This window comes from Corvus moneduloides, chromosome 3 (assembly GCF_009650955.1).
Source record: "Corvus moneduloides isolate bCorMon1 chromosome 3, bCorMon1.pri, whole genome shotgun sequence".
Taxonomy (NCBI): Eukaryota; Metazoa; Chordata; class Aves; order Passeriformes; family Corvidae; genus Corvus; species Corvus moneduloides.
In genome coordinates, this window is record NC_045478.1 from 102,428,252 (window position 1) to 102,454,178 (window position 25,927).

Here is a 25,927-nt window from a genome sequence, read left to right on the forward strand (position 1 = left end):
TGCAATCTGAAGCCACAAAATAACCTGGTTTTAAGTTAACATGTATTGAAACATCTGTTAAAATGGCCTTTTGAAATATTTACTGTCACCAAATTAAAACATTTTTAAAAATTAACTGAATAAAACCACACAGGCTATTCCATCATAACTACATTTTGCACTTGCAGATAGTGTATTCACTAGTTATTTATGGTATAATATTCTGTACAATTTTAAAAAGCTACTACAATTTATTTCTGTGGTTTGGGCATGTTTAAGTGGAAACTCCTCCACCCAAGTACTTGCAAAGTCAGCACACTCACTAGATATGTAACAGTGGGAGGTAAGAACAGTGGTAAAACTAAACCAGTGAATGAAACTTTCAAAATATCTATTACCCCAAATATAGATGATCAAGAATGAAGGAAGATACAACACTCCAGCTGCAGATACTGCAACAAGCTTTAAGTCCTTCTCAACACCTATCACACAGTACTGCCACATAATTCTCTTCTACCCCCTGGAAACTGAGCTTGTTTCCAAATTAGAGTATGAACAGGCACTGTACTAAGAAACAGGATAAAAGTCTGCACAAGCAAACAAGGTATCAAAAGCTCTTAGACATTTACACAAACAGCAGTAACCACCACTGCCATCATCACAGCATTATCACTCCCCATGAAGTCTTTCTTGGGAAGAAGAGCATTCCACTGACAGTGACATGCTAAGAAGCACCTTAGCAGTATGCAGTGGCTTAATGCCAGTGGGCAGCTAACCACCACACAGCAGCTCACTCACTCCCTCTTGTGGGATGGGGAAGAGTCAGAATAGTAAAAGTGAGAACACTTGTGGGCTGAGATAATGACAGCATGCAAACAAAGCAAAATAATGAACTTTCTTCACTACTTCACATCAGCAGGCAGGTACAGGCAGGTATTTAGCTACTTCCAGGAATGCAGAGCTTCATGACATTTAACAGTGACTTGGGAAGTCAAATGCCATAACTCTGAAGATTGCCCCTTCCTCCTTTTCTCCTCCCAGCTTTTATTTCCAGGAATATCATCATACGGCACAGGATATCTCTTTGATCAGTTGGGGTCAGCTGTCCCAGCTGTGTCCCTCCCACTTTCTGGTGAGCCCCCAGCCTGCTCACTGTCAGGGCAATGTGAGAAACAAAAAAAACCTTGACACTGTGTAAGCACAGTTCCACAGCAGCTAAAACATCAGCATGCCATCAGTGCTGTTTTCATCACAAATCCAAAACACAGCCTCCTATCAGCTACTAGAAAAAAAATTAACTCTATCCCAGCCAAAACCAGTGTAAAGCATGTAGAGGATAGTCAATACTACTTGGACAATTTGGGCTCTGAGAACATTTTCTGTAAAGGAAGAAATGTCCCTGACCGCAGTAGGTGTCAATATATCTATGAGCAAGCAAGGAAGATCTAAATTCCACCTTGATTTGATATTTAACCAGAGTAAATGTCATAAAAAATAAAGATTAAGAGATTGAAAAATAAACATTTCCTCTTACACGTACCTCTTGCTACCTGATTGCGACACGCACGAAGGGACTGGAAGAGGCTGAAGCCATCAATTGTCACAATTGCTGCTGGGTACAAGATACTTAGTTCTTCATTCTGGGGAAAAAATGAGAAGGAGACAAAAATAGATTACTCCTACTGTTGTAACAGCTTCTTTTCTGGCTTTTACACAAAGATGAGGATTACATCCAGAGAGTTAACATATTAAAAAGCCACAGCCAAGAGACTAAGGCAGAACTACAGAAATTCAGTATTAAACTGTCCCAAAAATTATTTTAGCCACACAGATCTATATTTTTATCTTCTTTTAATAACTTGTTTGCTTAATGTATCTTATGGCTTAGGAAGAAAATACGTAAGTTACAGCAGCTTTTGAAGGCCACAGAAAAACAGGTTCATCTAGAATGCAAATACCACGGTTTTAGGAAGCCAAATTCTGAAACTGGATTAGTGCCTGCCTAAATTACCACTTGGGCACATAAATGCTAATCTAGTGATACAAATTCAAGACTCAAATTCCTTAATGCTCCTGTATTTCAAAACTGGTCCCAAAAATGTCATGCTAGATCACATGAGTATTGGTACAAAGAAAACGTGGAAATTTCTGTGATTTTGTTAGTTTTTCACATAAAGCTTGCCACCTCAGCCAAAAGGAAGGAAAGCTGCCTTCTTTCCTGAATAGTCTGAGTTCTGCAGATCCTTCTCTGCAGGAAATACTCATAATGACACGCAGGTTCCGAGCCTCATAAACATTCTTTTAATTTCCAGCTATCTCCTCTGTGAAATAATTAAAATAAGTTCTTATGAATGAGTATGAATAGCTTTCGGCACCTGTCAAGTTACATTTTCTTCCTTCATCGATGCATTATCATATTTTTTGCACACAAATGAATAAACAGAAAATGAATGAAGTATTCCTTTGCAAACAGAGAAAAATAGAACAAATCTATAGAGCTAATACTCCAAAAAATAAAAAGACATTCTGAATCCTCAAACTATACAGGCATGACTACATCTAGAACAAGAAATCAAGAGTCTCTTGTTCTAAAGAATTGTCCATCCCAACAAAAACTGGTAAAGGACACAGAGGATTCACAGAGAAGACTCCCTTCCATACCCCATAACACTGGCACTTCGCTTTTGAAATAATCTGACAAAACCTGTTCTGTGACACCAGGATGCCTGGGAATCTCATAGGTTCTGCACTTTAGCTGGAGGACAGGATCTTCATTCAAAAGCTGCGCAAGAAGCAGTACTCCACTCTAGGAGAGAAAGGATAAGAAGCATGAACATGTCTGTCCCTTTTCTTAGGGAAGGCAAAAAGCACAGTCTGCAGAGACCAAATTTAAACCACACAGATGTTTATGACAAGAGCACCCTTGTCCTGCCCTGCTCAGAAACGCACCTCAGTGTAAAACCGAACGTAGCCAGAGGTGAAGCCAACCACGATACACGTCCAGTCAGGGCGGCCTGTGGAGCTCCTGTTTCACAAATATACACTCAAGTTAAAATCAAATCCCATTCTAAGCCAGAGACACAGCAAAGTGTCATGTAAGGAGACTAGGGATGCATATCCATCCTTACCTCTTCTGACTCGCCAATGGAATACACAATACGCTACTAACACATTCACTAGAAACAGAAACAGAAAATTAATGCTTTTCCCTAGCTGTGAAATTTTACTCCACACAAGAGATCTTGCCATGTCAGCACTTTGAAAGTTTTAGTCATTTATTAATGCAGCCCACCATATATCAAATTCACAGTAAGAATCAACAAAAATCCCTTCATTTTAAAGACATTTTCAATTACAAGTTCAAGAGTGCCCAAAGAGACTGCATCAGTGCTTTTTGTACCTTGTTAATGCTGTCTTTCATAAATCACAGGCTGATTATTCTGTCAGTACTGTTCAGCAGATTCAAGTTAAATCTCATGTACCTAAAGGTAAAATTTTTTTTCTGATCTATAATGATATGCCATGAACAACCACTTTAAAAAAAAAAAAAAAAGAGCCAACTGAACCATACATATCAAAATAAATTTTTGAAATATGCAATTAGGTAGATTTTATATCCACTGCTATTCAGTGACTTATAATTTGACAGCATTTGAATATGGTCTTCCCAGTTAATGCAATAACTGAGCATGCTCAGTGACAGGCAAAGTATGCAGAAGGCAAGCAGATGAGCAGGCTTCAATATCTCAAATCAAAAGTTATTTAAGTGTTACCATGACACAAAGTTTTACACTGTCTGGGGAAACAGAAGCGGTACAAAGGTTTTACGAGCCAGCATATAATTCAAGATGACATCCCAAACAGCACTTAAAGCATAAATGCCAGCAGTACTGTTAGTTTATTATTTACATTTCAGGTCACCCCCATTTCCCAAAGAGTGACTAAATAAGCAAGGTAGACAATTGGAGAAGGAAAGCTTTCTAAATGCAAGCTTGAGATGAACTGCAATTTCATTACATCCTCAAAGCAATATTAAATATCTCTGTGACATCTCATCTTCCAATAGCAAAGCTTAGCCACCACAGAACATTCTCAGTTGAAGGCAACTTTGGGAAAAGAAAAAAAAACCAAAAAACAAAAAACAAAACAAAAAAACCAACCAAAAAAAGTTAAGCCTTTTGACAATCTGACAGTAACATATTTACACCTCCACAGAATAATAAATCAACTTGTATTGAATACAAGTGCACCTATCTAAAGAGAGCTACCTGTTTCATATGACAGTGTCCCTCAGGGCTGTAACAGTAGCAAGAAACAAACCCTCAAACAGAATTTCTCTTTTTTTTTTTTAATAAAAGATGTCAGGGTCATTTCAAATGCATGGCAGCAGCAGTTTTAAAAAAGAATTATGATTTTTACAGATTGGAGAGAAGCTGATGAAGTCAACACCTCCTGCAGCAAGCAGAAGGTTGAAGGCAACAGGGAGCATGTTCAAAGGCAGACAGCAACTCAAGGCTGCAAATGTAACAGCAAAGTGCAAAATCTTATTCCATATGGGAGATACAAAAAAGCATCTGCCTGGTTATTTGAGGACAGATGAAGCAAAAATACTGTATAAATACCAAATGTATGACCAAAGCAAATTTTCCAAGTCCCTAAGTGACTTAGAGCCCAAAACCATATTTTGATGAGAGAGATGACTTTATACTTGCTTGAGGTTTTGAATATGAAGAGAACCATTTCTAGATCAACTCCATACGATTCCAATTTCAACATTCCTTAAGAAAATTTCATCTCTACTATAAAAGTAGATTTTTCAAATGAGTACTAATTTTTTTCCCTTCTAGCACAAGATAAAAACCATGTCTAAATTACACACAAATACAGTGATTTGCAGAGAAGCCTTCTTTCAATTTCTAAGAACTTGTCCTGTGACACCACACAATGTACAGGAGTGAGCTTTGCAGGTACTGTTTCTCATCACTTATGTTACTCTGTTTCCAACAGTGATACACATAAGACCACGAATGCACTCAGATGAAAGGAAAAAGAGTACAAGTAAAAAGCCTATGTTACTAATTGCTAAACATGAAAATAACATCTTAATCACAGCTGCATTTCAACACCTACCCTTCTTCAACATTCAGAGAGCCACTCCAGCCAACAGCATATTGCATTTCCTCCTTTCCCTTGTCACTGTGCTTCCATTTAGCTGCCATGAAGAATAAAGACACTATCTATAAAACTCCAATGTTTTGCATCTCACAAATTTAGTTCTATTTCTCATTCTTCTCTTCAGTACAATACATCCTACCACACTTAGATTAAGTGCCAATTACAAACCTTGAAGATCATAAAAATAAAAAGACATTCTTAGGGACTTTTCTAAAGAACTCATATGCTTTCTTAGAAATTTACATGGAACAACACAGTACTAAAATTCTGAAACACCTAGTTTTGTTTAAAAATATTTATACAGTAATCCATCGAATTTTAAAAGCTTCAATTCAGGAAACAGGGATACCTTTAAAAGTTCCCAGAGCCCTACTTTAGAGTAAAATATAAAGCCACCCAATGTTCAAGATGGTATTCACCCACTGTTCAAGAATTTTCTATCAAAGGTGGAAACTTCAAGAAAAATTCATGTTAATACTCCTTTCCCCAAGTGATACTGGCTCAGCTAATTTTTTAAGGGAAAAGGAAACTAAGGTCAAGCATTTCTTAATGGCTAAAACCAATACAAAAGTTTTGGTTTTTTCTTACTGAGAAAAAATAATGTCGGTATCTCTGAGCATTTTAAAACTATTGGGTAGTTATAACACATATGAATTATGACTTGGGGGATAAACAGAGGGAGTGGGGCAAACAAACCTTGTTCTGGTTACTATAAAGTGTCCTGGCATAAACACTCCACGGAATGGATACTTACGCACTAAAAAGACAGCTTTCTGTTCATTAGCTATTACCATCAGGTCATTGGTTGGTGACAAGGACAACACACAGTCCTGAAGCCAGTAATTCCTCTGGTTCTTGGAATTAGATTCCTCTTCTTCCTGCAGGTAAAGCTTTAGTCAATGTATGCAAGAATTTTTAGGCACAGCAGAACTTGCAAGACTGATGAGAACAATCTGGCTTGCCCTCCATACCAGTGCTGAATGGACCTTTTATTACTGACCACATCACTTCAGCTCCAACTTGCATGAAAAGCACTGAGAAATGCATCAGCCTTGCACTAATTGTGTGTTTACAAAACAGAAAACAAAGAAGTACTCATCACTAGCTCTACTCAAAATCATCCCCTTTCAAAGACACACTAGGAGAATGAGACTTAAAGTTTTAAAATCATTGATTAGAGAGTGCAGAGAATCTCTGTAGTTATTCTCATTGCAATCCATACTCAAAATGAACAATTTATTCAAGCTCATACATTGACCAGCATTAAGTAAATACATGCACATATCAAGACGGCAACTAAGCAGGTATTCACATGGCAACAGGTATCAGGTACCTTTCCACAAAGTATCTTCACAATGAAACAATTCCAAACAAAATGGTGCCAAGTTTTAAGGGTATAAAGATGGGTAAGTAAAAACTTAGATACCATCCTCATGTATAAAAGCAAAACAATTACATCTTTTTTTGCTTGGGGCAACAAGCCAAATATTTTATTGCAGCACAAAGTAGCTCTTGCTAATCACAGTTCAAAGTCAGGAAGTAACAGCTTCTCAGTGAACTGCTGCAAAGTCTGAGAGTTGATACTCCTGGTTAGTTAGATCCATCCTCTTATCCAATCGCAGCAACACACTTTCCCTTGCCCACAGACTCCATTTCCACTTCCATATCCAACCCTACTTCCTCTTAGCTCTCCCAAGTATTACTTCATCCTCTCGTATCTCAAAGCAGCTATGCACAAATAAAAAACCCAACAGCTTCAGTGTGATCATTTTCTGATTCATTCTATTTATTCTATTACAGTAAAGTTGCATCAGCTTGAAAACATGCACATTTACTCCCAGCAGAAAAATAAACACCAATCTGTAGGAAGAATTTGCATATCATGCTCTTAATCAGCTATTGTATTTATTTCCTTTCATAAGCTTGTACCATAGAAATGGCCACTGTGCACATAAAAATACCTTATATATCCGTGATAAAGTCTACATTAGCACACTACAAACGTTCTGTTAACTACCGCTGTCCACACCGTCTCTTAATTTGTGTAAGAGAACCTATTTTCATGTGATTTTTGTTTATTGATGGATGCCAAATTCTGTAGCAACAATTCTTCCCTATTTACTGGCATTTTTCAAGACTTTACAAAAAGGCAATGAAGTTGGCTGAGATACTCATGACAATTTTAATTACTCATGACAGAGATAAATGTATCGTGCAAAAACACGTAAGCAAAAGCCAAAGAAAAGCCTTGTATTAATTTTTAATGTCATGATTTTCAGACTGAGGAGAAAGAAACAGAAATTAAACTCTTGTCTAAAGAAAAAGGAATTACTACAGTATTTCAGACAGAAAATTTAAAATTATCTGTAAACACAAACAAAGAACTTGAAATATAAAGACATAAAATGTGGTCATCTTATATTAGCTACAAAAATAAGCTAAGGTTAAAAACAGGAAAAGCACTGAACTTTTCAAAACAAACTACTTAAAGGGGAAAGACAGAATGATTAAAATCTGTATTTAAGAAAAGACATCATCATGCCTACAAAATAACTAATCAGATCTATAAAAGGACACCTTATAAAAAAAAACAGAACTTTTTTTTTCAATGCCTTCTCAGAAATTGCTATGTTCCATGAAATAGGTACTTGTCCAGGGCACAAATAATTCCCAGAAACAATGGATTTTTCACCAACTATAACGCAAATCAAAGCTTTAACAAGGGAATATTTTACTAATAATTCTCAACTCTGTGCTGGACTCACACACTCATTTTGCTGTGTGTTTAGACACACAGACTCCTGTATTTATATGCTCCCACACAGAACAACCCCTTTGCTGTGTATGACAGCAAACCCTTTCTGAAGAGTTTGGCCTGGAATCACTGGTAACTTTAGAGGAAAACCAGTAAGTAGAGGATGCGAGAAGGGTGTGAACCACCTGGCAGAAAAGTGTGACATTTTAAAGCAAAGAGTGAAAAACTGAACTATTTCAATTTAGAAATGCCTGCTGGTTCTATCAAATTACAGCAAAAGTAGACAATCAAGTATTTGTTCCCCTCATTCTGGAAATTATAAACATTACAGCACATCTAAAAAAGACATGGCCTGAAAAACACACTCATTTCATGGCAATTACAGTGGAGCAGAGTACCCATCCTATTTTAAAGGTTTTAAACCCCTGTCATTCGTGACAGTGTCAGTGACTCATCTCTGGGAGACACCATGCTCATTTCAATTTGTCTGTCACCTCAGCTGAAAAATCTGTTTCTCTGCTGTATAGTCACAAGGATACTGCCCAACAACTTGGGCACCCTTCCTACACACTGAGAAAAAGACAGCAGATAAGGGGTTTGTTACCAAGGTGATGTCTGGATTCCTCAGAGCTCTTAAAGGGAATTAATAAACTAATTCTGTTGAGATGATTCATTCAGGTGCAAAGGATTTCTACAAGCAGCTTCACTGACATCTCATCAAGTCAGCTGGTAGCTGGAAGGTTCAGCCTTACAAACAATTAACAGACCAGCCCTGCTACTCTTAGTTGAAGGAGTTGTGCAGAGGAATGCTTCTCCCCCTTTAAAGAGCAACTGTGCTGTTCCATCCCACACAGGTAGTTTAAACTCTCCTGTAACACCATCCACATATCACAACATAAAAGGAGCACTAGTGATCCTTAGGAGGATGTCTATGCCAGTAATTCATGATTCAGGATTTTTTAATTTATATTAATTTGCGTTAATTATACCTTCACTGCCGTGCCCTATTTCTGGCTAGCTATAGGACAAAAAAGATGCCCTCAGCTGCAGCAGCACAGAAAGATGTGGGTATACTCCAGTGAGAAAAACACTACAGAACACAAGAATATGAGCAATTATCACAATAGGTAACATCCAAGCTATATTTAGAAAAAAATTACAGGAGCAAGGGGCAAGCAAGCAGTCACATTTAAAACAGAGGTCAAGACCTCTCTTGCCCAGGTGACAGTTACAGAGGAGGAAAAAACAAAACACCACACACACAAATTAGTGGAAAAGTCTTCCATAATAGGGAAGTTAGCAATACACATATACATATGAACTTACAGGTTCTTGCAATTCTGCTTCATCCCAGGCTCCCCAGCCACCATCTTCCCAGCTTGTTGATCTGCCTGCTTTAAGTGAAAAAAGACTTGTCAGAGGAATACAGCCTATGCAACGAAACAATCATTTTCCTTTCCCCACTAATGAATTACAGTTTTTTTATGGCAGATACTAAAGGTGTTCTACTGAAAGAACCCTGAAGTGTCTTATTTATCTGTATTATATTTACTTCCATTTCTGACACTATGGAAGAGCAATAACAGAAGATGTACCCTATGTACAAAGTGGAAACAGGTTTAACAACACCTGTGTCACATTAATTCTGACAGCCTGCATCCAGGACTCTGGACAAGTTTCACCTCACAGTGCTTGAGACAACAGCCACTGATCACTGAATAGGGCCTTTGTCCACTAGAACAAATTATCCAAGCAAATTTGTCTTTTCTCAGGTTCTCACAGAAATTCAGAGACCCAAGATACACCCATAGTTTTATATAGTAAGAGGGCATAAGGGGGGAAGGCAAAAACTTTCCACTTGGCAAAAACTCTCCAGCAGGCAGAGACATAAAACCTCACTGCAAAACCTAAGCCTTAGCTTGATTTATGGAATTATTACTACTCCAAAGACAAGAAAAGCCACATCTTGTACATTTTAGGCAGCTACAAAAGGAGAAGAGACAGCAGTCTCCCTCCAAGCCCTCAGAACTTTCTGCATTTGCCCCCGATGCTTTACTAAGACAACCTGTAACACACCACAAGAACCACATATGCACAAGTAAACCATCTTCCCTTCCATAATGTGGATTAACATCCAGTTTAAGTCAATTACAGGATCAGCCACTAGCAACCGAAGTTCATTTCAAAAGGAAACTATAGTAGACAGAAATTCATCTGTGACCACAAAACATCTGAGCCCAGAATAATGCAGATTCCCACAAGCACCAGCAAAGCAAAAGCTGAAGGTTTGGCCTCTGAGGAGAAAATGAGCACAAGGACCTTGGTCATTCACATCTTTGCGAGACAACAGAGAGGAAAATTAATGAGACACCGATCAGTTTCAATTACGTCATTCAGAAACCTCAGAGTAACCACAAGCTCACAAAATACCTCAAACACCTAAGAAAACAGAGGTTCATAGAGACAAGCCTACTTCTTAGTTGTAAGAGTGAATGTAGAAGCCATTTTTTTCACCTAAAAATATAGAACTTGATATCAATTTAAAAGCCACAGGCATTTAGTAGTAGCAGATGTACAATTCTCAAACACCACCACCACTGGGACGATCAATAAATCAATAAACATCATTATAGTTCAGTAGAAAAGCCAAAGACTGACTTCCATCCAAGCATGCACTGGAGTGAAATCTGAAGCAGTAACATCAATAAGATTTCAAGAGTTTTCCAAGGATTTCTTTCAAGTTTTTCCATTAACTGCTGCTGTCATGGCAAATTTGACCTTAAGAAGAAGTTTAAACATAATGTCTCAAATGAGCTTAAATTTAGTTTTAAGCAAGATTCTGCCATTTTCGATGGTCAAACAGTACAGACAAGAAGGTTTGTATCAAGAACAATTTTATTTGGTCTAAAAACTTGTAGTTGTGTTACCACCAAGCAAGGAAAGGCTGAACAACAAAACAGAAATCTGTAATCTCTGTCTAGGCAGATTTTAAATCTGCTTCTATATGACTAAGGAAGACAAAACCTTTGAAAAAAATATTTTAGTTTAAGACACAAGCTTTCCCCCAATGCTGTTGAGACGGTATTTTAGGAGACTGTAGAAGACAAGATGCCCACTCCATTTTACCTCTGTAAAATGGAAGGGTCTGTACCATCTGCAAAATGGGCAAGTCAGCCAGTTTTACTGCATCATCATCATCAATACAGATATAACTGCACAGTTATTTCAGACATAACTATATAAGCAACAAGCTTCCAAGGGTCACAGTCTCATCTTGTATTTGAGGTTGAAAATTTTCCAGCATAAAAACATACAAAGGAAAATTGTGGCAAATACTGTTGAATATAGTAACCACAAGAAGAAAACAGTAGCTAACTTCAATGTTTAGATTAAGATAGCTAATAAAACTCTACTTCTGTTTGCATTTTATTATCTCAAAAGACAAAAAAATCTTCCTATAAAATTCATGGAGAAAAGAAATCTGTCCATGTGCCACAGTCCAGAGAAAAACATAACCATATCCAAGAAACACAGCTGGGGCCAATGCCTTCCCTACAGCACAGAGCAGACCAACCTTCCCAAGAAACCTCAGCCACTTCAATTCTGAGACTGAACACCCACAACATAAAACTGCAGCTGTGAGGATTCTTGCTGCCTCTGTGAATAGCTACAATTTCATGGTAGTTGTCATCTTGCTGGGATGATACTAGATAAAAGAAAAAAAGATGGGGAAAATGATGTAATGGTGAGTCACCATTCCACTGACGAAACCTGCAGAGATCTTTTGGAACTGTGGCCTGCTCTGCAAAGGCAGCACCTTCTCCAGCTTACAAGGGTTTACAAGCTTGCTCCTTCATATCCCTTCTCCACATTGTATAAACCATCCCAGGATGCACTATCATATGTATTTCTCAAGCCCCTGCATCCATCTTGCCTTTCTTCCACATATTGTTCCCTTTTTTAAGAAGAAATGAAATTAAAGCTGTTTTCTTATTCACATTATTATTTAGACATTTCACCTATGCAATGAATAGTGAAGCGAGGCCTTAAACAATAGACAACCACCTCTGGAACAATGGACAGAGAAGGCACAAAGGAGACACTGTCATGAAGTAACCCAAAGCACCAGTTATTCACCTGTGCCAATGAACTACCAAGTATTCCATGGAGGAGGTCAGCTTGCACAGCCTTTCCCACCCACCCGCAGTTGGACCAGTGAGAGTCCAAGTCCACTGAGTCCAAGATTGGTTATGATGAAGATTTTGAGAAATACTCCACCATTTCCTTTAGTAACATTACAGATCAGAACTAGCAACCGTGGAATGTAACACACTATCTAGTAACCAATACCTAAGCAACCCCTAAACAGTTGCAACATGATCATTTTTTCCAGTCCCTCTTTGGGGAAGGGTGGGGGGGTGGGGGGTGGAAATCAAACTTTCCTGCACAAATCTCTATTTCCATTCAACTTTATCTCTGACTAGTAGTAGATGTCTTAAAAACAGTTCTCCTTACTTGGATAAAGCAGCAGCAGTATTCCAGATTTTGCTTTACTGAGGAGACGGCAAAATAAAAGTTCATCTAGTGGATTTACACGAACCACTTAATTCTTTATTTGAAGCATACAGCATCAGCACATTTGAAACTTTAGAGCTGGTTTAAATGGTGCACATGTGCAACACTGGCGTTAATGCACAAGAAAATTCATTTAAGCACATTTATCATAAACATAATACCCACAAGAACAATTTCTACTCATAAGCATGTTTTGTTTAAAAGACAAGAAGAGAGGAGAGAGAAAAAATAGCAACAGATCTAGACCACTGAGGTCTAACTGGCATTTAACAGGTCAAATTCACTACGAAAGATATTTTTACTCACTTCCCAAATTACAGAATACACATCTGAGCACAGAGAACTGCCAGTGTCCTACCTTCCAGAGCAGCACGATGACCTGGGGCAGGCAGCTGGAGCCTTTCCTTCCTGCCCTCACATTTATGTTCCAAGTCCATGCAGGAAGTTATTTGAGGATGTGCTTGGACACATGCAATGAATTCCCATCCATGCTTTAAGAATATAAAACAATAAAAGGTAATAATGCAAGAAATGACTGCTCAAGTGTGAGAGTTGCAGATTTTTTTTCCATGCATGTTTACTGCAATTCTGATATCACTAGACTGCATAATTTTGGAAGAAATAGAAGCAGTTTCTTTTCTCTTCAAGCCAAGGAATTTAAGAAATAGCTTAGACTCTTCCTGCTATTCCGGAATCATAGGTCATTTATTCCCAAAGTTCCTCCAACGTGAGGACTCACAAATACATTAGGATATTTTGCCAACATTACTAGGAAGCCTCTCTTGAGACTAGTTGTATATTTGTTCTCTCTTCTCACTTCAGATATCCTTAAGTGGGGAAAAAAACCCCAAAAGCACTCAAACTAGGTTGGTTTCCTAATCACAAAAATAACCACTTAAGCATTTTTCTTCCTTAAGGTCGTCACAATTGCTTTCAACAAAGTAAAAAATGACTAATTTAAAAATAATCCAGATAAAAATAAACATAGATTTTTTAAAGTAATACTGCAAAGTTCTATAGCTTACAGTTGTAACTTAACCCCAAAAACAAAATTTGAAATACCAGAGGGAAAAAAAAACCAAAGCCCATAGGGAACAAATGAAACAGATTACATACAAAACATAGTATTCCACACTTTTTTTCAGGTGCAAGCAGTGCCTTAAATTAGAGTAGGAAAGAATGAAGCCCGTGCAGCAAAGGAGTTGTTAAAGCAGCAAAAAACTCAGGTGAGAAGATAGTTTGGATGAAGTACTCTGACACTATTCTCTCATGTATGCTGAGAGCATGTCATTTACTCTTCCCCGTATCTGAGATGTATTAACTACTACAGATGTAACCCAATTCAGGCAGAGAGCATATTTTAATGACATTTTACATGAAAACTGAAAGAAAGGAATACTGAACATAAATAATACAACCTGGAAAGGGAGGATCTGATTAAAGAAGCAATGAAAAAGAACTTGTCAGAAGAGTATTCAACAGGAATATAACTGATTCAATAAGACTGATACAGAAACAGTTAACAACCCTAATGCTAAATGCAGTCTAGAATTTCATTCTGTAATGTATTTTTTTCTTTGTAACCTTGTTGGCAACTCAAATAAAAAGCCTGGCCTTCTGTATTTCTGAATTAAACCAGCTGATCCAGATAAAGCAAAGTGTACAACTCCAGAAATGCTGGAGCCAGGAACTGGGCTGAAGAGCACTTTTCAGGCTGCTGTCAATGCAACAAGGCTGGATTTTGGAAAGGAGTTTCTCTGACAGGCTTAAGCCATCACTTCTACTGTAAAAAGAAGCAGCAAAGTGACACCTCATAGTTCTGAGCAAACTCTCAGGTCAGAGGGTCAATCTTTTTCTTCCCCTGAATAAGAACAAACTCACTATCATAAATGGAGGTACCATTGCTTGGGAACTCTCAAGGCCAAGTTTAGGTTTGCTGGCTTTTTTTCCTTATTAATTTCCTAACCAGATATAAACACACCTGGGAACTAAAAATATCTGCACACCAAGAAAGCACTGATTTTTCTGTTTCACCTTAACACCCCCAAAGTTTATCTGGCAGCAGTCCTACCTGGCTATGTCACTGAATTGCTGTCATCAAGCCTATAAAATGTTTTAAAACACTGTTCAAGCTGTGAGTGTACTGGAAGAACAGAGACACACAGAGGTCTAAATAAATTCCAGTTAAATTCTTCCATTCGTAAAGATTATAGAAAATGTTATCTGCCTTGCTCTATTTTCTGCTCTTTTCAGGTAAACATCCAATAATTAATTTCTGAATGCTAAAATTCTGTCATGCCTGCAAAGCTTTATCACATACTGCAAATAAGATGGATTTTCATTCATATGCATGCCTTTATTTTAGAGAGGTGTTTAACAGAGTTAACTGTTACAGCTGTTTTCTGATCCAGCCAACAGCAGCCCAAAACCTCTTCAACACAGCAAGATGTCAAATTAAATGTGATGCAAACACTTCCTATTCCCAGTATTTGCACAGTTAAAACAGCAGTTTTCAGAGCCACTTAGACACCACTAGGCTCAGGCTTTGCAGAGGACTCATTAGCAGCATTACTTTTCTCAAGACTCTTAAATTCTCGTGCTTGTTTAAGTCCTGCTCATTAAAATATGAAAAAGCACTCAAACCTTTTTCTTTTCTAAAGAATGAAGATATAGCAACTCCATATGAAGCATTTTTAACCAACTTACTCTGTAATGCCAGGTTTATTTACTTAAAGCAGGTGAGGCAAGATCCAGCCCAACACCTGTTATTCTAATATGGACAATACAAAGTAGCTATATTTTGCTTCATGGCAGATCAATGGTCAGCTCGAGCAGTCCATGAACATTTCTTAAATTATTTCAGCATGGCATCAGTACCAATTTTAACAGATGATTGCATAACACAAGAACGAAGCACACAAACCCTCCCTTCCAGTGCTTATTGACTGAGCAGGAAACAGGCACCCACAGAACTGACTTCACACAAGGTTCAGAGGAGGAGGACACCTCTCTTTTCCTCCTCAGTTTACCAGACAAGTGTATCTCTTGCTGAAACAAGACAACCTGTTGGGCTACAGGAAAAACTTAAGTGAAGTTGTACTTTACAGGATGCTTTCCATTATCCTGTTCTACTATTGAATGTGTTTAAATGCTTACCTATACAAAGAAAGGGAAAAAAAAATTAAGTCCCCTTGGAATAAAAATCCAGATTTTTTTTTAAATTTATCCACACTTGTATTTTTAATACATGCAACACTTTGCTAAGCCTTTTCAAGTAAAATTTGAAATTGACAACCTAGATTAACTTTTATATAAATGAAATACGCTATGTTAAATACAAGGTGATGAGTTACAGGTTTTTTACTCAAACTAAAGACATTTAAAAATTCTCTTCAAAATTGAATTAAAGTCACAGTATCACACTGTGATTTAGAAATGTATACTGCTTGCATTTTCAGAAGCAAGCAAATTCTTTTCATTTCAAATGTTACTGCAAAAATGCTTTTACACTAATCACCCTAAATTTTATTGCAGCAAATGCACTCACAGAAAATATTTTGGCTAGTTTTGTTATAATCAAAATAGGGCCAAAATTAAAACAGCATAAAAAACTTCTTTGCTCTATAACTAAGAAACCAAAAAAGACAAGATCTACAGCCTCCACTAAAAACCCTAAGCCTCATGCACTGAAGATCCCAGAGGCATCTTTTCAAAAACATTTGTTATCCAAAACCTGACAGGAGTTCTTGAAAATTCTACTAAACACCTGAAACATTAAGTTATGACTAAAATAATTTGTTAACTCAAATGTGCTTTGTTAAATGAAAACATTTAATACATATTTATTTTCCTAAGGTAGCCATCATTTTTCATTTAACTACAACCTTTATATACTAGCAAGAGTTTTCATACAAATGAAGCATAGCTTTAAAAAAAAGTAAGTAAATGAAAGGTGCTCATCCTCAGGTAAAAATGAAATAATACTTAAGAGTTTCGACATGTGTTTGCTGGTATTTATATAATTGTTTTTATGAAAATAAACACAGCTTAAGTTTAGAACTAAAGTTTGATTTGATAGCAAATTAACATCTTCTCTGTTGAACTTATTAGTAAAAAAACCCTAGTCTTTATTTTTCTCCCTACAGAGTAAAAATATAAAAGCAGATTAAAATCCGAGTTTTTAAACATTCAACCTTATTAAACTACTGTTTTAAAACACTGCATTCTGTCAAGAAGAGTTTTTACCAAAGCATTCCCTGATAAAAAGCATTTATTTATACCTTGCTTAGTTAAAAATATTTGCCTTGGCTCTTTGTGCCACAGAAGCACATTACACACTTAAAAAACAAATAAAACCAAGAAAAACTTGGTTGGTTTTTCTTTCCTCAGTGCACAACATGAGAAGCAGAGATTTGATGCGTGTTCTCACACTTTCTCCCTTGAACTTTATTTACAGCAAAGAGTTCTTACATGTGAACAGTGTTAACAGTCAAGGCACACAACAACCACCCAAGAGAAAAGGGAGCAACTTTGGACTGCCACGCAACAAGTCACTTGTTTACTAAGAGAAATGAGTGGATTAGTGTGTAGGTGAAAAAATCAAAGGAAGAGAGAATGAAAAACGGAGTAAGTATTTCCAAGGACTGCAGGTGACCAAGAGACAGGCAGTAACTGCAGGATCCAGACCCTCTCATCTCAGCCCGAGTTACAAAACAGCAGCTTGGCTGCTTAGCTGTCAGGGCACAAAGCAGCAGCAAAGCAGAACGGAAGGAACAAGCCTAAGAGGAAAACAATCTCCCGTTCCACACAGCCAAACTCAGCTTTTTCTAACTCAGGATATCTCCACAATTTACTCACTTCTAATTTAAGATACCTCAAAGTTGTAGCAGCGCTTCTCCCTCATCAAACACAAACACACTAAGCATTTCTGCTTCAAAATCACTAAGTTACAATCTTATGTCTAAACCGCTTTGGGAACTCTCACTTGCTGACATTTATACTTATTTATCCTGAACCCTGAAAACAGCTGTTGTAGCAAAAAATCACAGGCACAAATCCAAAAGATTTCAATGAATCTAAATGAGCATTATTTTGAAAAACACTCGTTTCTGCCTCAATGACTGAATAAGCAAATATAAAAATAGTCCAGAATACAGCCCACTCATTAAAATGGAACGGCAGCACATTTTGAAACATTCATCTTCTTTGCTTCTATCATTTTGGTAGTTTTACAACATACTAAATATTTTCTCTCTTTATGGCTCCCATTTGATAAATCCACTCCAATAAAATATCGAAGTTATTTTACACAAATGCCTCTCATGTATCATCAAATAAGAGAATAATATTTTAATTTCTTTCAACACATACTTTTAGAAATGCACATTCCAATCCTTTGCTTTTATCTTCAGAATTCAAGAGACACTAACAGAAGCCTTCTGATTCCAGAATCCCTCTTTTAGACACAGGTGATAGCAAAGAAAAGCCATATGGAACTTGTTATGAATTTTTCAGAGAACTATTAGAGAACAAGCACCAGCAGCACCAGAAAACTGTTTTCTACCAAAACTTCTGTGCACAAAAGTTTTAGTGGCAAAATTACCTAGCTGAACATATAATGTACTTTTAAAAGTGTTTAACAATTGTTGAGCCATCTTTTTAACAGGACCAGTAATTATAGGACAAGGACCAACAGTTTTAAACAGGAAGAGAGTGGATTTATATTGTATATTAGGAAGAAATTATTTTTGTAACAAAGAGGATGAGGTGCTAGAACCGGTTCCTCAGAGAAGCTGTGGATGCCCCATCTCTGGAAGTGTTCAAAGCCAGGCAGAACGGGGCTTTGAGCAGCCTGGTCTGGTGGAAAGTGTCCCTACTCAGGGCAGGGGGGTTGGACTAGATTAATTTTAAAGGTCACTTCAAACACAAACCATCCTATGATCTCCCCTCTTCTAATTCCCCTACAGGCATTTTAAGCTTTTAAAATAAACACCTTGATGTTTTCTCTCAAAGCTCTGTCTACAGCTACAAGGACTTTTACAAGCATCCTTATCAACCTCTTCAAACGCTTTCGTTCCCTACTGTTGCCAGAAAGCAAAAAATATCAGCCAGATTTAGTTTGTACATATTGGGGGAGTTATATCTTTATACAAATACACACACACAGTGTACAGTTAACACAGTACGGCAGTAACAAATACATAAAACAGCGTTTCAGTTCCCTGTGCTGTCTATCCTGGCCATGGAACTGTTGAGAACACAGCTTCTGTGTCAGGCAGCTCAGCCTGCACTGCCGAACAGAACAGAAACCTGCTCCACAACTTCTGACTGTACTTGCTTTAAGATTTGCTGTCTTTTAAGTTGCCAAGCTAAACCTTTAGTATACTTTCAGCACGTTCTGCATTCTTAAATAACCCGGCGTGCACAACGTGTGTTGTCTTTACGAGAGCGTCTCCAGACAACAGCACTCCCAGCAAGAAACCTACGAACTTTTAAAGTTTGGGGCACGCAGGGTCAGTGCCCAAAGAGCTTCCCCTGCACGCTACAGGATAAGGAGTGACACCTGCGAACAGCTGCGCACCTGGACCTTACGGACGCCAGAAAAGTCTGACCTTGTAGGTGAAGATGTGGCAGCTCCAGCGAGACACCACCCTTTACCACAAGAGTGACCCCGAGCACTCGGCTAACACGGCCACCCGCGGGCGGGCAGGAGGGTGGCAGCGCGGGGCCGAGCGAGCGCACGGCCCGCACGGACAGTGCCGCGGCCGGCGGGCCCCGCGGGGGCGGCGGGCACAGCCCCGCCACTCGCGCCGGGCCCCAGCGGCCCCGCACCGGGGGCCGGACTCACCGCTCTCCTTGCCGGCCGCGGCGCTGCCCTGGCGGCGGTGCGGGCACAGGAAGTCGCGGGCCAACTCCAGGTCCTGGAAGTGCCCGAAGGGGACGAGAGCGCAGGACATGCTCCCGGTGCCGGTGGTGCCACCGCCGCCACCCAACCCGGAAACGCTCGGCCACTTCCTTCAGGCCCGGCGCAGCCCCGCGCACGGCGCATGCGCCGCTCCCGCGCCACCGTGGTGGCGGGCGGGGCGGGGCGGGGCCTGAAGGGGAGGTGCTGAGGGCGGCAGCGCTGGCTGCGCCGCTCCCCCCCCGGCAGCCCCTTCCAGTGTTTAATTGCAGTTTCAGTGAAGAAATTCCTCCGAATGTCCAACCTAAGCCTCCCCTAGTGCAGCTTGAGGCCGTTTCCTCTTGTCCCGTCGCAAGCGGTCTAGTAAAAGAGGCCATTGCCCGCCTTCCCACACCCTCCTCTCAGGGAGCTGTAGAGAGTGATGAGGTCGCCCCTGAAACGTCTTTTTTCCAGGCTGAACAACCCCAACTCCCCTCAGCCTAATCCAGGCCTAAGGATGAACCAGCACGGCCCAAAATCCCCATGTTACTCTGATAAATAGAAAAAACCTGTATTGATTAGTGAGAACAGGGCTTCTTTCAGTCTTAATTGCTCTTTCAAATACAAAGCTTTTATTTAGATTTAATGTCAGCCCATTTCTATTCCTCCTCTGGACACTGAAGCATCTGACACCAGCAATTATAATGAGTGAGATTTGCTGTGGAGTGACATTGGTGTTGACTGCTGACCCATGCCTCCAAAACCTCCTCATTGGATAAGGAGAAAAAAGAATATGTGGGAAGAACACCAAGGGATGTTTTCTGGGCCCCAAGGAAACACAAATTCCCTGTGCATAAGACTTGACAAATTTTTTAATGGATCTCACTTGACTAGCCTTTATATACACACACACATATATATATATGTATGTGTATATATATGAGAACTCAGTTTCTTGTTTTCACACAGGGCTCTTTTATGTGATAGATAGCAATGTGTGTCTTGAGTAGCTAAAAGCAGAAATAACTGAGAAAGTCCAAGTTATTCTACAAGTTTGGTTTGTGGTCTAGGTCTTCTACATCATCTTTAAATACCCTCTAAGACTAAACAAATTTTTAGTAAGAGAAGTTTCATGCCAAAGTGGGCTCCAATTGGATTCTCCTAAAGGCACGACTCTAACAAGTTTTAAACTCCACAAAATCTCTTGTGAGATTTGCAAAGAAACTGGCTTTAACTTACCCTGACAACTTTTTAATGTCTTCAGCTGTTCTATTTTATTGTAGTGATATACTGGATTAAAACCCAGCAGGAAAGTTAACCCCACTGAACTGCACCTCCTTCCCCGCTCCCTTCCAACAAGGGACAAAACACTAGGACACCACAAGCAGGAATCACAGTTTTACTGAAAAACTTGTAATAAATGCAATATCAATAAAAGAGGGCACAAAGAGGCAATACCCACAAGAGGGTATTCAGCATGGAACAAACACAAACACTTCCTTGAGAGAGAGAGCCTGGCATTGTTTCTTTTTGCTAGCTTCAATATAATCGCTTCGATATAGTGCACTATACTATCCTGTACTATACAGTACTAGCTTTATACTGTGTAATAAGTAATTCTGGTTAAGATCTTTCATGTAATAATATGTCATAATAATAATTCATTCCTATATAAATATACCTGAAGTGGCAGCAATGGGACTCTACAGTGGCCATGGCAGCTTTATCTGGGTGCCGAGCAGTCACACAGTCCTAGCCCCTTCCATGAACCCAGCAAAAAGATGAAGAACTTTCTGCTTCCACCACCCCAGATTTCCCACTGAAACCACAGCCCCTCAATGTGGTGGGTGGTATTGAATTAAACAGGGCTAGAAACTCCACCTGTCTTTTCCTCTGTACCCAGGACAAGTAATCAGGGCTCAGTAACAATTTTGTCCATGGCGACTACAGGAACATTTTGTGTTCACATTTCAAATCTGTGGCTCCTCAGGCAATACGCAGGTTACCCTTGAATTTAAGCAGATGAATAATCCTGTGGTTATTGAATACAGCGTTGTTCAATCCTGTTTTTTCTGAACAGGCATAGAATTACATGATGTGGAGCAATAGGAAGGACACTCTTCAAAAACAAGGTCATAGTGTGGGAAAAGTTGAGAGAAATGTCTAGGGCATTTGCAGATGCTCTAATTAAACTTTGTAAAGCCTGTAAGGAAAACTATTTAATGACATTTTAGAATTGTAACATGCCCAATCACTAGTAATGTTGACTGAATTACTAAAGAGTATGCAAGAAATTAAATTAACAACATGGTTTGTCATTCTTTAGTGAAGCTTTCATCACACGAAAATTTTCTTCATTAGAGAATAGTGAACAGTTTAAGACTGCCTGGTTTGCTGTACATAAAGAAGTCAAGTTACAAACTACCAAGATACCAATGAAAGCATAAAATAAGGCAATGAATAACTCAGCAAATAAGTTGATATTTCAAGACAGCCTTGAGTGCAGTGATAAACTCATATTAACCCTTTGGCTACAGAATAAACCTTTGTGTGTTTGTTATACCTTCAGTAGTTCCTACTTTTTAAAGATTCATTATGGATGGCTACAGAAAACAAAACTACTTTGAAAAATATCTGCCATAATTTTAAGCAAAGTTCTTAAAGACATTCAGATAAACACTTAATATCCAAAATTAACAACACATTTCCAGTAAGAACGATAATTTGCATTGACATAGGTCCTGGTGATCAAAGGCCTTAATGCAGTTTACAAAAATGCATAATTAAGCTACATACAGATTTCCACTTTATTAAATGCAGGCAATGGTTTGTTTAGAGTCAGCACAACAAACAACAAGAGGGAAAGGTTCCAAAAAGAGAGAGAGTAGGTTTAGATTGGATATTAGGAAGAAATTCTTGACCATGAGGGTGCTGAGGAAATGGCATAGGTTGCCCAGAGAAGCTGTGGATGCCCCATCCCTCAAAGTGTTTGAGGACAAGTTTCTGAGCCAGACTCCGAGCAACTGGGTCTAGTGCAAGAGATCCCTCCTTGTCCATGGCAGGGGGTCAGAGCTGGATGATCTCCAAGATCACTTCCGACCCAAACCAATCTATGGCTCCTCAATTCCCTCCATGGGCCCTATGGCACAGACCCCCCCAGTGTCCAGAACACAGAATCCACCGCTCTGTGACGTTTAGGGCTGTGGCTGTGCTGCTGCCCGGATCCCTCAGTGCTTGCAGCTGACACGTGCCTCTGGCAGCCATGAATTGGCTCGGCCTCCTCGTCCTGCTGACCGCTGCCAGGCTGGCGCACGGCACATGGGACAACTGTGGGTAAGTGGCCCCAGGCCCTGGGAGGGAGCCAGGCCAACACTTGGGGCCTTCCCTGGAGGGGGCCCTGCCTGTCCCCCACAGCCGGGCCACAGCTTCCCACCCACCATGGGGAAGCCTCAGCTCCTTGCCAGCAGCCAGGTGCTGGCACAGACAGATGCACACCCCATGGAACTCCCTGGGCTGCTGTGCGTGCAAGCCCTTGTGGGGAGGGCAGAGGGCTGAGCTTCAGCCTGAACCACAGCATGGAAATGACTTTCTGCTTGCAGATGGACTTGCGGCCTCCGACCCATGGTGTCTGACTACATACCTCATGACTATGGCATGACCCGCATCGTGGGTGGAGCAGGTGCCAAGCCAGGGGCCTGGCCCTGGATGGTCAGCATCCAGCATTCATGGCTACCAGACCCAGAGCATTTGTGTGGAGGGTCCCTCATCACTGCAGAGTGGGTCCTCACAGCAGCCCACTGCTTCGACGAGATCAAGTAAGGAGGAGCAGGGAATGTGGACATCCCCACAACACCAGCAGGTGCCCTGTGTGCAGCACCACCTGCTACACCCAACCCCTTTGCTCTCAGTCAGCCCAGCTGCCACACTGCTCAGGAGAAGCCTGGGCTCATGCAGAGGCTTCCTAGCAGCCTACAGATCAACATTCCCCCACCCTAAGCTGTGGGAGGGCACTCACACCTGCCAGAGCACTGCTCCCTCTTTGCCATGCCACACAGAGGTCTGGCAGCTGCTGGGCTGCTGTGGTGCATGGCTCTGCTCCCTCTCAGCCCTCTCTCCATCTGCCTTCCAGTAATGTCAGTACCCTGTATGTGGTGATTGGGGCCACCCAGTTGACTCAGCCAGGTCCTGGTGCAGAAGTGCGCCGAATTAAGAAGCTACTGCGTCATGAAAAATATGAGAGAAGTGATATAAGTAATGACATTGCCTTGCTGGAACTAAATGAGCCTGTCCAGTGCAGTCCCTACATCCAGCTGGCCTGTGTGGCTGACCCCATCCTAAGAGTGTCAGAGCTGCAGAACTGCTGGATTGCTGGCTGGGGTTCAACCACTGAAGGAGGTGAGTTCCCAAGAGAGATTCCTGAGCCAGCTCAGCACACTGGGGACACAGCTTGGGCTTCCCCACAGCAGAGGCCAAAGTCAGGCTGTGGGACGTATGCCTCTGCAGAGATGGACCTGCTCTGGTCCTCAAAGGAAGGCAGCAGGGACCCAGCACCCCAGTGCCTCTGCAGAGGCAAAGCCAAGCCCTAGGGAATGGGATCCGTCCCCCAAGAAAGGGGAGGAGAACAGGCAAGGAGCTGCTGGGTGCTCATTCCTTTCTGTGCTCACAGATGAAAACTCGAGCGATCACCTGCAGGAGGCCAAGGTCCAGCTCATTGATACCAAGCTCTGCAACAGCAGCGGCTGGTACGCAGGCGACGTCCACCCCTACAACCTGTGTGCTGGTTACCCACAGGGCACCATCGACACCTGCCAGGTAGGAGCGTGCCACGAGCCCCTCAGCCCCCAGCAGCGCGGGCAGCCCGGGCAGCACCGCCCCAACACAGCCCAGGGCCTGCTCCGCCCGGCCACTCAGTCGCCCTCCCAGCCCCGGCTCCCCACCGCTGTGGGGGCTTCCCGCACACTCCCCAGCCACACCTGCTTGCCCAGGGCCCCCCTTGTGCCAGAAAGCCCAACTAGTGTTCTTGGCAACCCAGAGATCCAGGTGCCAAATATCCATCCTCTGCACATCCAGGAGCCCTGTGCAGAGAGGACAGAGAGCACTACTTTACAGAAACTCAATCCACTCACAGTCAAATTTCTGGAGGCTCAAGCACCTGAATACCACTCTGGCAGGGGCTGTGGGAGACACAGAGACAGCCCCAGTGCTGACAGGGACCACCCAACACCACCTTAATCCTGTCTGCTCCCCTGCAGGGTGACAGCGGTGGTCCTCTCATGTGCCAAGACAACAACGCTGACTCCTGGTGGGTCATTGGAGTGACCAGCTGGGGAAGAGGCTGCGCCAGAGCAAATCTGCCTGGAGTCTACACCTCCACTCAGTACTTCTATGACTGGATTCTGGCCCAAATGGGCCTGAGCCCATTTGGAAGTGCTCCCTGACCAGCAAGACAGGAAGGATCCACAGTGTGCTGCAGTGCACTGCAACCATTTGCTGCTGGGCAATGCCTACTGATCCAAAGGGAGCATCAGTGTCATAAACCTGCTCTGTCCTGACCACAATCCTCTCCTGTGTGGGTGCAAACACTGCAGTTGAATTAGTTGTTGAAATAAAGTTACCTTTGTTCACAGGGAACCATCTTTTCAGTGCAATTCCAACTCCTGGGCAAGGCAAGGACTGCCACGCTCAGCACCTGCAGAAGGAGCCATTGGGCACAAAGGGACAGAGTGGCTCCAAAGAGCTCCCAAGTGCCTGGGCAGAGAGGAGAGTGCTCTCAGCCACCATGGGCTGCAGGAACCTGGTACATCAAGCCTAGCAAGGGGATAGGAAAAGAGCAGACACCTTGGGGGTGGTGCTCAAAGGCACATGGGCTGGGCATTAGGGCCCAGGGTATGAGCCTGGGCTAAGGGAACAGCACACCTGGGAAAGTCCCAAGCATGACCAGGGAAACTGCTGGCTCCTGACAGGAGTGCCAGTGCCCTAGGCAGAGCCAGATTTCATGAGTACTAAAGGGTGATGGATGTGCCAGGTGGTCACACTTGAGAGATACTCAAAGGAAGGGCTGGGGTCATTGTGGGGAGAGGAACCTGGCAGGAACAGTAGGAGAGCACCCCAGGAATGCCATGGAAGGCCAAGGTGAGTGGGCCAACAGCAGCTGCAACACCAAGTCTGTTCACAGATGATCTAGCAGTCCTGCCCTTGGGTCTCATCTGGGCTGCCAAAGTGCTGAGGGAACTCCTCTCCCCTATGTGACCATTCTGGAGGCACGGCTGGCTCCAGCGAGCCAATGAGTGCCCCGTTTGATTCCCTACACACTCCACTCTCACCCAGTCAGAGCGGGTTTCCGTACCCATTCAGCCCCGGGATTCCCCCAGCAGACTCACAGATGTCTCATTCCATAAAGAGCCACCAGCTCCTGCTGCAGCTCTCCGTGTCCATTCAAATCCCTGGCTGGCACCTCAGCTCCCCGTGCCCTCGGTTATGCAAAGGCTGGGCAGCTCACGGCCCCTGGTCCCGGGCTCCCCCCAGCCAGAGCTCAATCTGCAGCTGGCACTGCAGCTGCACAC

The 25,927-nt window shown here is 41.5% G+C and overlaps 2 protein-coding genes across 7 annotated transcripts in view; one reads left to right on the top strand and one right to left on the bottom strand.

Moving 5' to 3' along the window:
- The window catches only part of RAB3GAP2 (RAB3 GTPase activating non-catalytic protein subunit 2), a 43,822-nt gene extending 24,306 nt beyond the window's left edge, over window positions 1–19,516 (bottom strand). For 3 of the 6 annotated variants that reach the window (XM_032103022.1, XM_032103023.1, XM_032103020.1), the window contains exons 1-8: window positions 19,332–19,516; window positions 9,236–9,303; window positions 5,909–6,032; window positions 5,110–5,191; window positions 3,108–3,155; window positions 2,929–3,004; window positions 2,684–2,785; window positions 1,520–1,619 (exon numbers count right to left, since the gene is read on the bottom strand). In XM_032103022.1, the coding sequence (XP_031958913.1) occupies window positions 1,520–1,619; window positions 2,684–2,785; window positions 2,929–3,004; window positions 3,108–3,155; window positions 5,110–5,191; window positions 5,909–6,032; window positions 9,236–9,303; window positions 19,332–19,440 (709 nt within the window). In that variant the 5' untranslated portion in view covers window positions 19,441–19,516. Of the gene's footprint in view, window positions 1–1,519; window positions 1,620–2,683; window positions 2,786–2,928; window positions 3,005–3,107; window positions 3,156–5,109; window positions 5,192–5,908; window positions 6,033–9,235; window positions 9,304–12,842; window positions 12,937–19,331 lie in introns of those variants that run through there. The other 3 variants (XM_032103024.1, XM_032103021.1, XM_032103025.1) reach the window with 2 other exon arrangements.
- A 3,448-nt stretch (window positions 19,517–22,964) lies between these two features.
- Window positions 22,965–24,914, top strand: LOC116441299 (acrosin-like). The gene is made up of 4 exons (XM_032103035.1): window positions 22,965–23,179; window positions 23,494–23,759; window positions 24,031–24,176; window positions 24,617–24,914. Exons 1-4 carry the CDS (start codon window positions 22,986–22,988, stop codon window positions 24,800–24,802), a joined length of 792 nt encoding a protein of 263 aa, XP_031958926.1. The 5' UTR covers window positions 22,965–22,985; the 3' UTR covers window positions 24,803–24,914.
- The last annotated feature ends 1,013 nt before the right edge of the window (window positions 24,915–25,927 follow it).

Coding starts and splice junctions, on each gene's coding strand:
- LOC116441299 (XM_032103035.1), top strand. CDS start 22,986: ATGGTGTCTGACTACATACCTCATGACTATGGCATGACCCGCATCGTG. Junction 23,760..24,030: donor GGGTTCAACCACTGAAGGAG/GTGAGTTCCCAA, acceptor CTGTGCTCACAG/ATGAAAACTCGAGCGATCAC. Junction 24,177..24,616: donor GCACCATCGACACCTGCCAG/GTAGGAGCGTGC, acceptor GCTCCCCTGCAG/GGTGACAGCGGTGGTCCTCT.